This window comes from Aulonocara stuartgranti, assembly GCF_965226115.1.
Source record: "Aulonocara stuartgranti genome assembly, chromosome: 18".
Lineage (NCBI taxonomy): Eukaryota > Metazoa > Chordata > Actinopteri > Cichliformes > Cichlidae > Aulonocara > Aulonocara stuartgranti.
In genome coordinates this window covers 13,845,018-13,861,143 of record NC_138954.1, presented here as the reverse complement: position 1 = coordinate 13,861,143, position 16,126 = coordinate 13,845,018, and the positions used below count along the sequence as shown (strand labels likewise).

Below are 16,126 nucleotides of genomic sequence, written 5' to 3'. Positions count from 1 at the left end.
AATAAGAAAGGAAAGTATTTATTTGTGCCCCCCTGTCCCTGTTAATGCCCTACCTGGCCCCCTGACAAAACTTTCCTAGACCCGCCCCTGCACAGTTACCAGTTGTCAGCTACTTAGAAAAGGATCCTGGTGTTGTTTGTCTCTCAGAAACAGTTCATAACTTCCCTTCAACTCATTCATGTCACCTAAAAGGTAAACCTGTTTCTCCATCACCTGTTCAGCTCTGATGATTCAGTAAGGACATCTCCTGGTTTCATCTTCATGTTTCCCTCTCACCACATATCCAAACCGACATCATGACCAGCAGCTTTACAGCTGTGGCTCCAGCAAACATCAGCTGATAGAAATTAATATTAAATAAATTCTAACAACAGCTGATCAAGCTTAAATGTGCTGCTGTTGTTTAGCACGACATCCGCTGGTTTCCTTTTTCTGGCGCAAAGTGGACGATAAATAAACAAGAGAGAAAAAACGATCAGCTGATCATCGATCAGTTTCATGATTGAAGTAGCAACAGGAAAGGGAGGGGAGAGAATGAGAGAAGAAGAGGCAGCTGACAGCGTGAAGACGCAGAATAAATCCAGCTTTGTGTCTTTTTCCATTTTAGCTTAAGCCTGGAATAAACTGTGTTCCTTACAGCTCAATATGAAACGTGTAATATTTTCTCTGAATGAGGGACCATTCCATTTTTTAAGGAGTGGTTGACAAGTCTACTAACTAACCTTATGAATAAAACAAAGTTCACTATCAGTAACATCATAGCACCCACTCAGCTGTATAGAAACTCCGTCATGCTAGCCAGTACGCAGTACGAGTTATTGTAACTGACTGTAAAAAGTCAGCACAACGAAAATAAACTCCACCTAAATTTGTTTTATATCTGACCCAGATAGACTGCAGGTCATAACTTCTTACCTGAAGTTCAGTTCACCTGACACTCGGACTGGCGGCCGCCTCGGGTCTCTCCTCCTCCTGCCTCCCTTTCCCTCATCCACCTGCTGGCCTCTGTGGAAGCTCCGCCATAGCCACCACCAAACAACTGAGTTATTTTTTCACATCGGCCAGCATCTGGCCATTCCACCACCTCTCATTGTTCATGCCGTTACAAAAAAAATTTATAAATAAGTCATCAGCCACTGGGCAAATGCCCGGTATGCCCGATAGCCAGTCCAGCTATGTTAACCTGCAACCAAATCTGCAGCTCCATAAAGCAATGTTAGACTTGGATTATATCTTATGACTCATGCTATGCTAGCAAACATTTAGCTAAAATAGGCTACGACTTATGCTAGCTCCCCCCAGTAGCCTACTGTCTGAAATATTAGACGGTTGCAATAATTCTCTAAGTGTTATTTTTTCCTTGGTATTCTAATGTCACAGAAGTTTACAAAACTCAACAAACTTAATATTACTTACCGGGACATTTATTCTCTCCTCATTTTCTTTCATCGAAAAATTGTTTTCTGTCTTTCTCCTTCCTTTGCTAACGTGATGCTCATAGTGCAGAAGCCGAGGCTGCATTCACTTACATTCGAATATCTGAGCTTCACTGTGAAAACATAATCGTACATTTGATATTTGATTTAATTTTATTGTTTTAGCTTCGGGGTGGCACCCGGGGTGGCCAGTCTGGTTGGGGCCCCCCCAGGGCCACCCTGCTGGACACGCCACTGCGTAGCTGACAGCTGGTAACTGTGCAGGGGCGGGTCTAGCAAAGTTTTGCCAGGGGCCAGGTAGGGCATTAACAGGGAAAGGGGGGCACAAAGACATACTTTCCTTTCTTATTCTCATGTCTAGCTTTTAATAAATAAATATCTGATTTTTAAACAAGTTTTCATCTGATGTAAAATGTATAGAAATCCATTATTGTATACAGTATAGGAACTTTATAATTTATAACCTAGTAAGCTATAGTACTTTTTCCTTTGGGAAGATACCATGTGTGCAGTCTGCAATTCTGTTGAAGATGTTGAATCTATTTAATTATTGTGGAAAAATTATTGATTTCTGTGCATTTTTTTTTTACACGTGTATTAAATTAAAGTTGATTACGTCAATTAAGCATTATGAGGTGGAGGGTGGTTCCCTATGTTTTTTTGTTTGTTTTTTTTTGCTGGGAGTTGGCAACCCTACTAGTTAGGTTGCTTAATATTTCCGCGAAGTACTCTTTAAAATACCAGAATAGGAAGGATGGTGTAGGTTTAAGTTTATTAGATTGATCAGTATTGCTGAACTATGAAATATTTTGGGTGCAGTGTATTTTTTGCATACAAGTATAACAGAATAGCTTTAGATTTGTTTTGTTTTTTTAAACTTGATTATGAACTTATACAAAATGTAGCAAGATATTTAAAAAAAAACATTTTATTGATTATAAAATACGCTATATCGGATTTATATCGGTATCGGCAGATATACAAATTTATGATATCGGTATCGGACATAAAAAAGTGGTAACGTGCCATCTCTAACATGAGAGAGAGAGAGAGAGCCCAGCAGGCTGGCTAAGCTAGCTCGGTAGTTCAAGGTGCCTAATGTCTAGGTAATTTGTCTCAGTGGTAGCTTCCCCTGTGGCGTAGTGCTGCTTACTTTTTAACATTCCTGTTGGCGACTGTTAGCTGCAGGAGCCGGAGGGAGATGTAAGGACATCGGTTCAACTTGCAAAACCTGCTCAGGGTTTAACTGTTTAACATGGTCCTAAAAATGGCATCAGGAGAAACATAATCAAGTTCTTTAAACCCAAACTCCACCGGCAAGATAAAAGTGTCGTTTGCTTTGATGTATTCAATCCACCTCTTCTCGCTGTGCTGAAATAACTCGGCAGTTATTAAATGGATTGCTTCATCCTCCTTGGCCCACTGTGGTACATGTTTGTTTGATAAACTGCGTGTTTTTTGTTTATCTACTCAGTTTGTTGAATTTCCAAACCAGATTGTAAAAAGACAAGTCCAAGAATGATTATGGAAATCACAAACTTGAACTCGATCCACAAATATATCTAAGTAAAGTTATGACGGTTTATAGATCTACAGTTTACAGCTGTAGACAGACAGATATCACGGGGGTTTACCATTTAAAAGAATAATATTTGCGTTTCCTTAGGAAATGTGAACATGCTGTATTGACAGGATTAGAAAGTGTCAGACTCCATTCAGGTGGGGAAGAAAAGTTCTGTGTGACTAATCTGGGTTTTGGCTTATCATCATTTTCCACTTATATACAAAACACAAGGCAAAATCAAAGAATTAATGTGATAGCCATCCACAGCTACTGTATAAAAGGCTCTGACCTGCACAGGCTTTCTTTGTGTTGCTATGGAAATTTCCACTGCTACGCAGGAGGGAGGGAGGGCTTGCAAGCAAGTCTAATGTCAGGTATAAGGAACTGGGGAATTTTTTTCTTTGACTGGCTTAGAGTCCAGATGAAGTACAGCTGTTTTAGAGACACCACAGTGGAATGCTTCATCTTTCAGTCTGTTTTTCCCTCTGTCTCCTAATCCGCATCCTCTGTCTTTCTTCTACTTTGATGGCAACAATAAAGGATTTGCCAAAGATAAAACTGACTCATAACAGAGCATAACTTCTCCTAAGTATCACCGGCAACTTTAAAAGCACTCACAGGTCAATTTAACATCACTGATCTTATCATTACAATGACACGATATGCTGGGAAACCTTGGATTCTGGCATCCATGCAGATGCTACTTTGACCAAGCCTCTCATCCACGCTGACAGCGATAGGACTCTGAAATGGCAGCAGTATCCCACAACAGGGGAGACAACAGTTCGGAACAATGACCCAGGCTCCATACTCTCCATATCCCAGATCTCCAAAAGGGAACAAAATACACTAGAAAAAGCTCGATGCATAGAGACGCCATCCTGCATACTACAGGACCCACAGGATCTGCCTAAATAATCTGATGGCTTAGCATTCATTTTAGTATTCAATATAAAAAACTGCAGTCAATCCTGCAGAGAAATACTCCATGGGGAAGTGTAGAGCTTAATACTCATGTTAGCAATGTTTATACCAGCAGCTGCAATTCTAAAATGCTGAATTTTTCAATATCTGCAGCACGTTCCCTGCTAGTCCTTGTTTCCTGAGCTAGAGACACAAAGGAGTGCCATCCTTGTAGAGCAACACTGCTAGCTCTGGTTCTCCAGATAAGACACAAGTAGTCTTGCATTTTTCTAGAAATATATTTCTTTTTGTCTTCATTCAAAAGGACAAACCACAAAAAACAGACTGGAAGCACAAGGTTTTCATTTGACATCAATAAAATGTAAGTTGCAGTATCCTCCACTATACCTCTGCTCTTTGTAGCATTTTATGACATTTATTTGCCTTGTGGGGATTATTTGGCTCAAGTCCAGGTTGCTGATGAGGAATCTGGCTGCTCTCCTGCTTCTCAGCTCTCACCATGCCTCAACGGTTCTCGGCATTCTGCACCAGGCCTTTGGTGTAACAGTCCCTTTTAAGTCAACTCATGACATATGTCATCATATTTATGTTTCAGTCACAGTGGTCCTATGAATATAAAACAAAATGCATGTGCTGACTAATGAGGTACAGAAGTAGATTTGCTGTCTGCATGTACATAAAGAGAGGACTTGAGTGAGCTTTTTTTTTCTTAAAATACTCCATATGGTAAATTAAATTATCAAACTTTGTTGTAATGTACTTTGATTGACATCAAACAGTATAAGTGTAATGTCAGAGATTCTGACTACCTTTCACTTGTTCACCTTAGCACATTTCAAGGTCAAAACAAAACTGTGTCAAAACAATCAAAAATGTCTGATGAATGGTTATAGAAACAACGTAGGTTTATTTTACTTCTTGATTCTCTGTAAAAGAATCTTTTAGCTACCTTGGAAGTGTTAGTGTGGACCACATCACACAAAATTGTTGTTTATGCAAAATCTCTTGGAGGTTAGAAAAAAAAACCCGGCAGTGACAAGCAGTGGGAAAATGTTACAGCCCTGGAACAAGTCATCAGCTGCTCTGCCCAGAATGAATTTCCATGTTAGTTCAGTCTAAGCGTCGCTGTGGGGAAGAACATGGCTGTTATGGTTTTTAACCCAGGTTATACACAGTATGTGCTAAATTCTTGTTATGCTAAGTGTAGATACTAAAAAGTCTGCAAAAAAAACCCCCACAATTATTTTTCTGCCACAACAATTAAAACACTCTTTTGTTGTCTTTGTTTAAGATTTTAAAGTCACAGACACATTTTTTTTTCTATTTCTGTGGGAGAAATCCAGCCAGGAGAAAAGTTATTGATGCAAAAACGTATGTGAAATTCATCACCTTACACTTACCTTGCTTTCAACCCAGAACCTGCAGATGTACAGCTGCATGTTTACATGGTGTGATGCTGTACTTTAAACAGCGTGTTTTCAGGGACAGTGGGGGATTCTCTGATAGAGCTCTCCACATTCACTCACATGGGGCTGTCGGTACACATAAGGACAACAGTGGCCGGCATATCCATGTCTAGCTCCATGGTGGTCCCCCCCCCCCCCCCCCCCCCCCCTTTAGTTTGTCAGACATGATGTTTGTACAGATGTCTGGGTCCAAAGCAGAAAGGACAAACCCTCGCTGCCCTTTTGGTGGTCCCGGCCTACCCCTGACTTTAAAGCATAGATATACTCAACTGTACAAGTTATCTTTTGGATTAAATTTTCTGACTGTATTCTGTGACCATGGTGGGTATAACATGTTTCTATAAACAATTCTCTCCTTATTATTGTTATTATTCATGGTCAACAGCCTTGAAGACTGCTGTTGTGCTCTGTGAGGTTCTTTGACCCATTTCAATGTATTTCAGATTTAAATAAAATAAAACAATTTATTACAGTTTGCGTTTTAGTAATGAGTTCCGATAATGATAACTAAAGAAAGATGAGCAGCCAGGACATTAGAGTGGTTGTAAACAAACCCTGATGTTGGCTACCTGAAGTTTGAACTCTAAGACCTTTATCCATACCGCTGCTTCCTTTGTCCTTCAAATGAAGTGGTAGCCAGTCTCTCCAAACATTTAGCTTGCTTACAGTCTGTATGATAGCTGCACTTTCTTCCCCAGTCAGTCTTATCTTTCAGCAGTGTCACTGTGTTCAGTGATCACAGCAGTTGCTTAAGTGAGTGCACGGTTTTTATAAATAATAGAACCAATGTTGAAAGTAAATGGAAGACCCACTTTGTTTTATGATTATCTATAGCAATATGACATTTTATGAATCTTATGTACAGGACACCTTTTAACAACATCTTTTAAATAATAGTTTGTTGCAGCTTAAGTTGTATTGATGAGTTATGATAATGGTATGATATTATACTAGAGAAACCCTGATGTTAGTTATAACTAAAGTTTGAACTGTAAGCCCTGCATCCACACTGCTGCTGTGATTTGTTTGTAACGGCAGATGGTGATATTGCACGATTTTCACATTTTGTTTGCAAACATCCAAATCGGGAATGTGTGACAATTTTCCATAAATTCTCCTTTCCTAAATAACCTGATAACCTGATAACCTGACCTCTTCCATTAAGAGCTTTTTGGCCTGTTGTGAATTCACGGCAGCTGTCTTGTATCTCTGCTTACTAAATGCTACTTTGTCAATTCGAGTAAAGTCAAGCAACCAACCTGCCTACAATGTTTAGCATTAAATCACTTAGTGTTGGGGATTTTTAGGAAGCAGAAGTAAACGTCTGCGACACGAATGACCAAAAATCTCACTGTCCCAGTGTTCTAGGTTAGTTGCCAATGACACAGAAGGGGAATAGTAGTGTTTTGTATTGGTTCCTCAGTCATATGGATAACACATGTGCAGTGTTTTCAAAGTTTCATAGTGAGTTTTCTTGCCAGTTAATGGGGCCAAATGTTTTCAATTGATACTCAACTTGAGAAAAGCACAGCGTGTGCCACCACAGACACGCAGGTCTAAACTTAGTGATGACGTAAAAAAGAAAGAATCCATGTGGTTTCACTTTTTATATGAAAACATTTGGGATGTTTTTATGAACTTCCTTCTTCAGCTGGAGCGTGTATGGGTTACTACTGCAATTTTATTCTTCTTGCTTGCAGCCAACCTAGAATAGAATAGAATAGAATAGCACTTTATTATTATTGTAAATGTACAACGACATTATGGGTGTCCCATGCCAACTGTCCCGGAATAAAATATATAAACTATAAATAGACAGTGCTGTACACTGTTCACTGGTTTGTGACACAGACCCTGTTGTGTGTTACAGGAATTCAGGAGGGTACAGAGTGCACCAAGTGCAAAAATGACTGGGCATTAAGGGCAGCCATCGCACTCCTCTATGTGCTCTGTGCCCTGCTCGCTATAGCGGTGGCTGTCCTCGGATACAAAGGTAAGCCGTAACTGAAGTTAAAATGCCTGCTTAAACAAATACTCTAGTTTTCAGCTGGATTGCAGCTTCTGACATCCACAACAACTTACCTGACAACACTGAACCCACAATGTGTGCATAACGGGTTGAAGTGGAATGGCAGATGGTGACCTCAGTTTTTCCAGAGTGGCTCAGTTAGACCCTTTCTTACAAGCCAAGAAATATTGATGCTCTAAGCCAAATACATAGACTTTCCTTTAACTACAGATGATGGAACACTTATTTAATTCTTCACTACTTCACTACCCCTCCACGGACTGGCATATTAGATCACCCAATTATGTAAATGTAAAAAACATATTCTTGCCATTTCCTTATATTTACATGTGAATTAAGTTCCTGTCCTCTGTGCTGTGGTGATATTACTTGTACAAGCCCCTGGACTGTCAAAAGGCATAGCAACTGGCCCTGTTGCCCTTGGATGTATAATCCTGTATTGTACTCCTGTAGGTGTGTTTGCTGGTTTAGTATGACGTGATTCACAGAAAGTGAGAGGGGATCAGTATGAATGAAATTCTGTATAATTTTATTATGAAGTTCTTTCTCTTCACACAAACTTGGTTGATTTTTTTCCTTTTTTTGTCTAATAGATTGAACGATAACAAACAGAAAATACAGTACACAAAATCTTGCTAGAAAGTCCAGAAAGGATGATAAGGCCAACTTCAGGAAAGACTTTGGACAGACAGAGAATTAAGATGTCTGACTTTGGCACAATTATAGTTTTTTTTCCCTTTGTTTACTCCTGCCCTGCCTTCTGACTCCCATGGTCCCACAGCTTCTCTCTGCCTTCGTCTTTTTCTTTGATGTTTGATAAAAAATTAAATGGTTGTATCACTAACAGTCAAGCCAGAGGCTTTGGCCTAAGATTAACCACTCTGTTGACAGAAACCGTTGTTTACTGTCCACCATATTTGACATCTTTAGCCACAGCTCTAAATGGGAAACAGATTGTGTGGCGCTGTCCTTACTGCACGCATGCTGCTGTTACTCCCTGTTTGAACAATGGAAATAATATTAAATAGAAACAGACAGGAATTCCACATATTTCAGGCGTTATCATCGGGGAATGCTTTCTGTGCCTTACACATTTGTGGTCCAAAGCAGTCACAGAAAAATATGCCGAAAGTATCCTCGAGTGAAACACTGCTACAGTCCTACCTGCTCCACAGGCAACGGATGGCATATTTGCCTAATGGGGAAAGACTTAATCCAAACTACTGCACAAGTTTAGATTTAAATCAGAATTAGGTGCTGTCAGGTTTGTTTTAGGCTTCCAGCTTTGCGTCTGTGTTAGCGTCAAGCCCAAGTGAGTTTGATGTCTTGGCTCTAATGTCTACCAGATGACTGTGCAGCGACTACCCAGGCTTAACAGCCCAAAGCAGATTTTATGGCTTGGTTGCAATTTGTTATCTCGTGAACTACAGACTAACTCACAAATTGCTGCGAGTGTCCAAAATACTTTGAGTGTGCAAGAAACCAATCTGAGCTCTGCATTCTATGTTTTTTTTTCTATGCACTTTGTTATAGATATGCTGCTATTTTTCAAGTTAATGCTTTAATTCCTGTTAAAGAATTGTTTATTTAAATGTCTGCTCCAGCAGCTTTCATCAGTGTTAATCTCAGTTTGGGTAACTGCCTAGCTTTTGCTCATAACTTGTCCCAATAGGCAGCCAGACTTACTAAAAGACTTACTTAAATTAGCAGCCTTATATAACTCGCAGTGCCTTTCCAATATAAGGATGTGAAAAGGATGGAAAGATTAACAGGGGTGAATGAGAAGGTATGTTCAAGATTAGTGGGGAGTTTTGCAGGTGTTTCTAGTTTATTCTAGATTTTTCTCACTGTTATCAATGGAATAAATTTATAGAGTGTTTCTGATTCACCCAAAAGAAAAGCATGTGACCATTTCAGAGAAACTAAGACAGATTTAAAGGAGATTACCTTCAAACTTCAGTTCTCAGCAGTTACCCAACAGCTCTTTGAAGCTGTTTTTGTTTGTCCCAAGTGCATGTTATTGTTTCATGTTTTTGTCACTCCTGGAATGATAACAGTGAACGCTTAGGGTGTTTTCCAGTTCAGTATTTAGACGCCCACATGCTGAGAGAAAAACAAAGCATGGAAGAGAGGAGACTCTTCCTGCAGATGTAAGGAGAGAGAAAGTGGAACCAGAGTCGTAAAGCGCTGGCGTGGTATTGATTATGTGTTTGACATTATTTACACTGATGAAGTGGAATTTGTGAGGAAAAATGTTAGGAAAGTTTTTCACTCCATTCAATCCCATGTTCCCATCAGTGGCGTTTAACTTTTCCAGTTTTTCATTGCAGCAGTATGAGTGTAACAATGCCCTCTGCTGTTAAGAAGCCCTTCTGCAGAATATACTATATCTATCTTCAACTTTAAGACAGTCGCTTTCATTTTTTCTTAGTGGTTGAGAAAATGGACAACATGACAGAGGGCATGCAGAATTATGGAGGCAAGATCATTGCTGTGGAGACAGACTTAAAGAAACTAGGTAAGTTCCAGTAACACAAGATTATATCATAGATGCCGAAAGCTGCAGAGATTTCAGTGACGTGTACAAGAAAGTAGGTTTTGGCTTTGACACTATACTATATTTGTATGTCCTATTAACAGTGTGTGACTGTTTTTCAGATGATCAGGCTGGAGTGATGTCAGTTAATGCCACTAGTGAGATGAAGACTTTCAAGTCAGATCTGGAAGCGTTACAGAATCAACTACAGCGCATTGCAAACAGGGCAACAAGTAACAGCGACAGGCTGGATGAACTTAGGATAACAGGAGGTGATACGGAAAGTGCACATGTCTCACTGCAGAGTTTTATGGAAAACAATGATGCTTCACTGCGTGGCATCAAGCAGACCTTGATCTCTTACAGTGGAATGATTGACAGCCTTGAGGCGGACACTGCACGGCTCCAGTCTGAGATACAGAGCCAGGTCAAAGTACAGAGCCAGACTCAGATTGATGTCAGTGCGCTGAACATCACGCAGGCCCAGCAGCGCAATCTCCTCAGCACACTACAGAAGACAATTGAAAATGCAGGACAGGAAGTTCAGAAACTGAAAAATGACTATCAGATTCTGCAGCAAACAGCCAGACAAACACGGGCTGACACAGAGTGGCTGAAGGAAAAAGTTCAGAACCTTCAGGTTTTGGCAGCCAACAACTCCGCCTTGGCCAGAAACAATGAAGAAGCTCTAAATGACTTGGGAGCTCAGCTCAGCACTTTAGCCAGCCAAATCCAGAATACCTCAGCTCTCACAGAGGGACATGACCAGAGCTTGCATGAGATGATGGACCACCAGAGAGACCATGATAATGCCACCTCGCTTAAGTTTGACAAAATGGAAGCACGATTAGACAGACACGAGAATGACATGAACCGCGTGACTGGAAACATTAGCTTTGCCGCACAGATTCTTGGTGTCATCAGTTCCGAGCTGAATGGCCTGAGGTCCTGTGCTGAGACAGTAATGCAGCACTCTGACCTGTTAGTGGGACTGAATGGAAGTGTGACACAGGCCAACGCAGACAACAGAGAGCTGCGCGCCCAGCAGGATGAACTAACAGCCCGGTTGGACAGAGAAGTCAACAACTTGTCCATGGTGATGGAGGAGATGAAGCTAGTGGACAGCAAGCACACACAGCTTATCACCAACTTTACCATCCTACAAGGTGAGGAATACCTGGCGTGCCTGATTTAGAGCTTTTCATCATCATATGTAAATAAAGCACCTTTTCCAATTATTTGTGAAAATTATGACAAGTATATTTAATTATTCTAGGTATGGAACTCGTACATTTTTAATTAATATAGAAAAGTATAAGAATATATAGATAGATTTCTTCCACTTCCATTTTGTTAAATAAATAAGTACAACAGTTTTCAGTTTCTTGGGGTAAGTTACATTGTCTACAACCTTCTGGTCTTAAGAAGAATCATATTTATGAATTATTTGTGACTTCTGACAGTGACTAGGATTGTACCTCTTCTGATTTGTAGTATGCATTTGTACCAGAAAAGAAATATAAGATTACAAGAAATCATTTGTGTGATGTTTTGTGTGACAGTGCATGTAAACATTAATTGTTACACATTGTTCTATCAGTTATAGTTCACTTATCTGCTCGTATTTCAGGCCCACCAGGTCCAAGAGGGCCCAGAGGTGATAGGGGTCCTCAGGGGCCAATGGGCCAAACGGGACAAAAGGGTGATAAAGGAGACAAAGGAATGCCAGGATTGGTCGGACCTAAAGGAGAACAAGGTGCAGCCGGACCACCAGGCGCAGCAGGTCCAAAAGGTTCAGTTGGGGCTCGAGGTCTTGTAGGACCTAAAGGATCAAGAGGGCCTAGTGGTCGACCTGGAAACCCTGGTGAGAAAGGTGACCCTGGGGTTCCAGGGCCTCCTGGGAGGGATGGACCTTCCGGAATGCCAGGACCGCCCGGGCCACAAGGGCCCAGAGGAGCAGCAGGACCTTCAGGTATGGAAGGACCCCGTGGGCCTGTTGGACCCATGGGCCCTCCAGGTCCTCCCGGTCTCCCAGGACTTCCTGGAACTCCCATATTTGTAAAGCCACCTCAGCCCACTCAGCCCCGTCCGGTCACTCAACCTCCCAAACCATCTCAACCTTCTAAACAAGTACAGGAACCACAGGGCTCTGTGTCGGTCCAGCCTCCTGTTGCCACAAGTCCAAAGCCTGGTGAGTTTTGTCCTGTCTCACTCTCATCAAACCCAACCGTTCACGGCAGTTGGCTGCCCCTCTCTGAGCCTGCGCTCTGAGGTTTCTTCCTATTAGAAGGGTGTATTTCCTTCCCTCTGTCACCAAGTGCTTATTGATGGAGGTTGTCTATTTGTTGTGGTTTTCTCTGTATTAGGGTATTGTAGGGCCTTTATCTTACAATATAAAGTGCCTTAAGGTGACTGTTGTTGTGATTTGGTGCTAAATAAATAAAATAAAATAGAATCTTGCACGGTGGCACAGTGGTTAGCACTGTTGCCTCACAGCAAGAAGGTCCTGAGTTCACTCCAGCCTGAGCATCACTCCAGCCTTTCTGTGTGGAGTTTGCATGTTCTCCCCGGGTACTCCGGCTTCCTCCCCCAGTCCAAAGACATGCACTTTGTGGGGATAGGTTAACTGAAAAATCTAAATTGCTTCAGGGCAATTTAGATTTTTTGGTGTGAATGTGAGCGCGAATGGTTGTCTGTCCCTGTGTGTTGGCCCTGCGACAGACTGGCGACCTGTCCAGGGTGTACCCCGCCTCTCACCCTATGGTAGCTGGGATAGGCTCCAGCACCCCCCGCGACCCTGAAAAGGACAAGCGGAAGCGAATGGATGGATGGATAGAATCAAGTGATTAGATAAATTAGACCAGGACATTTTTGTAAATGTTGATACCTTGTACCATCTAAACAGCATCTCTAGTGATTTTGTTTTCTTGGATAACATGTATGTGGTAATTCATTCTTCCAGGTTGTCCACGTGAATTCAGAAACTTTGGAGACAGCTGCTATTACTTTTCTTCTGGTTCACAGAGGCTCAACTTTGATGAGGCCAACCGGTTTTGTACTAATCGTTCAGCTCATATGCTCATTATCAATAACAGTGAAGAACAGGTAAATTAAATTACATCCATATATTCCATATAAAGCTATTGCTAATTTTAAACAATTGCACAAATTGACATAAAACATTATTATAAACATTTTTTCTTGTTACATCTTCTTTTCTATTCTACCTCTAGCAATTTGTAAAAAAAGCCATCACAGGAAAAGGATATTTCTGGCTTGGACTGAGTGACAGAGAGGAGGAAAATGTCTGGAAGTGGGTAGATGGAACCATACCAGTTTTCACGTGAGTTGCAAATTTGTGTATGTATTTTAACTGTACAGGACAATTTTAACAAAGTGTAACCAAGTGTCTTTGTGGTTGTTTTTAGGAAGTGGAAGCCTGGCCAACCTGATAACTGGAAGCATGGTCACGAAGACGGCGAGGACTGTGCTGGCCTTATCCATGAGGCCAACTGGAATGACTTTTACTGCACTGACCGCATTGGTTTCATCTGTGAACATGCCTTTGACAGTTAGTACCTTCTTCATATTGGACTTTTAAATTTCCTATTTGTGTGTATTTCCATAGTTGCTTAATTTGTGTTTTTGGAAACAAAGCCCATATGACGACCAAGTTTGTTTATTCAACTCCAAATGTATATTTTTAAAATGTGTCACAAATGTGTAATGTCTTAAAAAATTATACTACATTCATTTACGCTGTTCTTTTGTAGACTGATGCAGTTTTGTTTATCTAAACAGATCCAGTAATTATGATCCCCTGTTCAAATTGGACTGATTCAAGATCACCTTAATATATTTTATTAAGTTTTTCAAAAGAAAAATAAACAGTCTAGTTTATTTTATAGTTATATAGATATACACACAGAGACATATACACACACAAAGAAAGAATTTAATCTATTTTAGAATAATAATAATGGATTGGATTTATATAGCGCTTTTCAAGGCACCCAAAGCGCTTTACAATGCCACTATTCATTCACTCTCGCATTCATACACTGGTGGAGGCAAGCTACGGTTGTAGCCACAGCTGCCCTGGGGCAGACTGACAGAAGCGAGGCTGCCATATTGCGCCATCGGCCCCTCTGGCCAACACCAGTAGGGTAAAGTGTCTTGCCCAAGGACCAACAACCAGGACAGAGAGCCTGGGGATCGAACCGGCGACCTTCCGGTTACAGATACGCTCCCCAACCCCCTGAACCACGGTCGCCCCGTAATAAGGCTGTAACAAAATGTGGAGCAAGTAAAGCACTGTGAATACTCTCTGGATGCACTGTAACAGTGAACATCCCCTGCTAAGTGGAGCTTAGTCATCATTAATAGCTGTTTTTTCATACAATAACACCTCAAAATGTCGCTGGGAGAGCTATAACTGTAAATGCAACATCTTGGGCGCACACACAGAGATACAGATACAAAATGTGTTGTATTTTTTTGTTCTCTTCACAGTGAAAGTTCCAGTTTTATAGCATCCATCTAAGAAGTAGTGATCAGTCTCCTTTCAGGAGAAAGGTGAAGAGGTTGAAGACGTCACTATAACGAGGGCCATGCGGAGAAGCACTACGTGACTAGAAGACTCTGATAAAGCCAGCCCAGTGGAGCATCACTGACACTTGGACTTTTATTTGTCTTTAAAGGCACTTTACAACATAGTACCATGCAAAAGGCAGAGCAAACACAGAGCCATTCCACTGTTGTATTAATTTCGATTTTGTACTGAAAAAACATGAGTATCTTCATTTATTTAGGCTGATGCAGCCACAGTTGTACATGTGTATCTGTAAATAATATTTTACAAATGACAATTAGTTGGTTGGAACTGAATTTGATATTGTTTGATTTGTTCAGTTACTCAGTCTTTACACATTTAAACTGTCAGAGTATACTTCAAATCTTTGTATCCGATAAAATACTCCACAGAATCATAGAATTATCATTTGTTTACAAGTTCCCACAAACATGGTGAGCAACCACTTGTCATCATTGCCCAATAAATACCTGTAACCTAACAAAAAGAAAGAAAAGTAGAGTAAATTTTTTCAGTGCTTTTTTGGAGGTTGGGGGAGAATTGATTGCTGATGTGAGCAGTGTTGCTGCCTTACAAAGGACTGTATTTCTTGGACTTTGACCTGCCAGTATTATCTTAATCTGATATATACATGATCCATATGCACATGGTTTGTAATGTATCCATTATCAGATGATTTCTTCATTATGCCAAATGCAATATGCGAAACATTATAATTTGTATAATCAATTTTTTTTGTTGATCTTATGGACTGAATAGCAATGTTTAATCCAGTTTAAGGTTCATCTGTGAGTTCATTCAATCACCACATTCCGATGGATCGGGTCAGAATGCTTAACACAATAAAATTGGGAAAAAATTTGTGTGGAATCACTGACTGTTGTCCATAAAATATTTCAGTAAATGTGTGCAGACTGGTTAGCATGAAATGCCAAGTGTTTACACATAAAAACTGAAGGAAAATAGAGACTTTAAATTTCAAATATTACTGCTAATCTGCTATTTATGTCTTATTTGCATTTTTATTTTGTCTTCAATAAAACGAGTGTATAACAGTATAGCATCAGTACTTTGAGAAAAAGTAGCAAAATATTACAAAAAATCTAAACTACAGCTAAACTTACATATTTCACACACTCTAGACAGAGTGTGTGAACATCACTGATGCTGCCTAAACCTACATACTATTGTATTAATAATATAATAATAACATGCTAATATTATAAATTGACAATTACAACACATTGACTAAATAATGGATTTATATAATGTAATATTCAGTCTATATTCAGATAGAAAATTTCAGATGTACTAAAGTAGATTTGTATGTTTTGGGGTTTGTTTGTTTGTTTGTTTGTTTGTTTTTTGATATGTATGCTTTGTCTAAAAAGTGAAAAATGCATAAAATAATAAATACTGACAATAATACCTTTTTTAAGATTATATACTTGTTCTAAGCACTAACAAAATTCTTAAAATGTATAATTTTTTCAAAAATATACTTGAATTATATATATGCTAATATTGGTGCCAGTTTTATTTATATATATATACATATATATATACACATATATACACTT

At 40.0% G+C, this 16,126-nt stretch overlaps 1 protein-coding gene across 1 annotated transcript in view; it reads left to right on the top strand.

The window, feature by feature from the left end:
• The window catches only part of colec12 (collectin sub-family member 12), a 31,578-nt gene extending 16,162 nt beyond the window's left edge, over positions 1–15,416 (top strand). The window contains exons 3-10 of the mRNA XM_082513123.1: positions 7,261–7,383; positions 9,851–9,937; positions 10,078–11,121; positions 11,586–12,146; positions 12,918–13,060; positions 13,189–13,298; positions 13,384–13,526; positions 14,468–15,416. Of these exons, the coding sequence (XP_082369249.1) occupies positions 7,261–7,383; positions 9,851–9,937; positions 10,078–11,121; positions 11,586–12,146; positions 12,918–13,060; positions 13,189–13,298; positions 13,384–13,526; positions 14,468–14,487 (2,231 nt within the window). The 3' untranslated portion in view covers positions 14,488–15,416. The remainder of the gene's footprint in view (positions 1–7,260; positions 7,384–9,850; positions 9,938–10,077; positions 11,122–11,585; positions 12,147–12,917; positions 13,061–13,188; positions 13,299–13,383; positions 13,527–14,467) is intronic.
• The last annotated feature ends 710 nt before the right edge of the window (positions 15,417–16,126 follow it).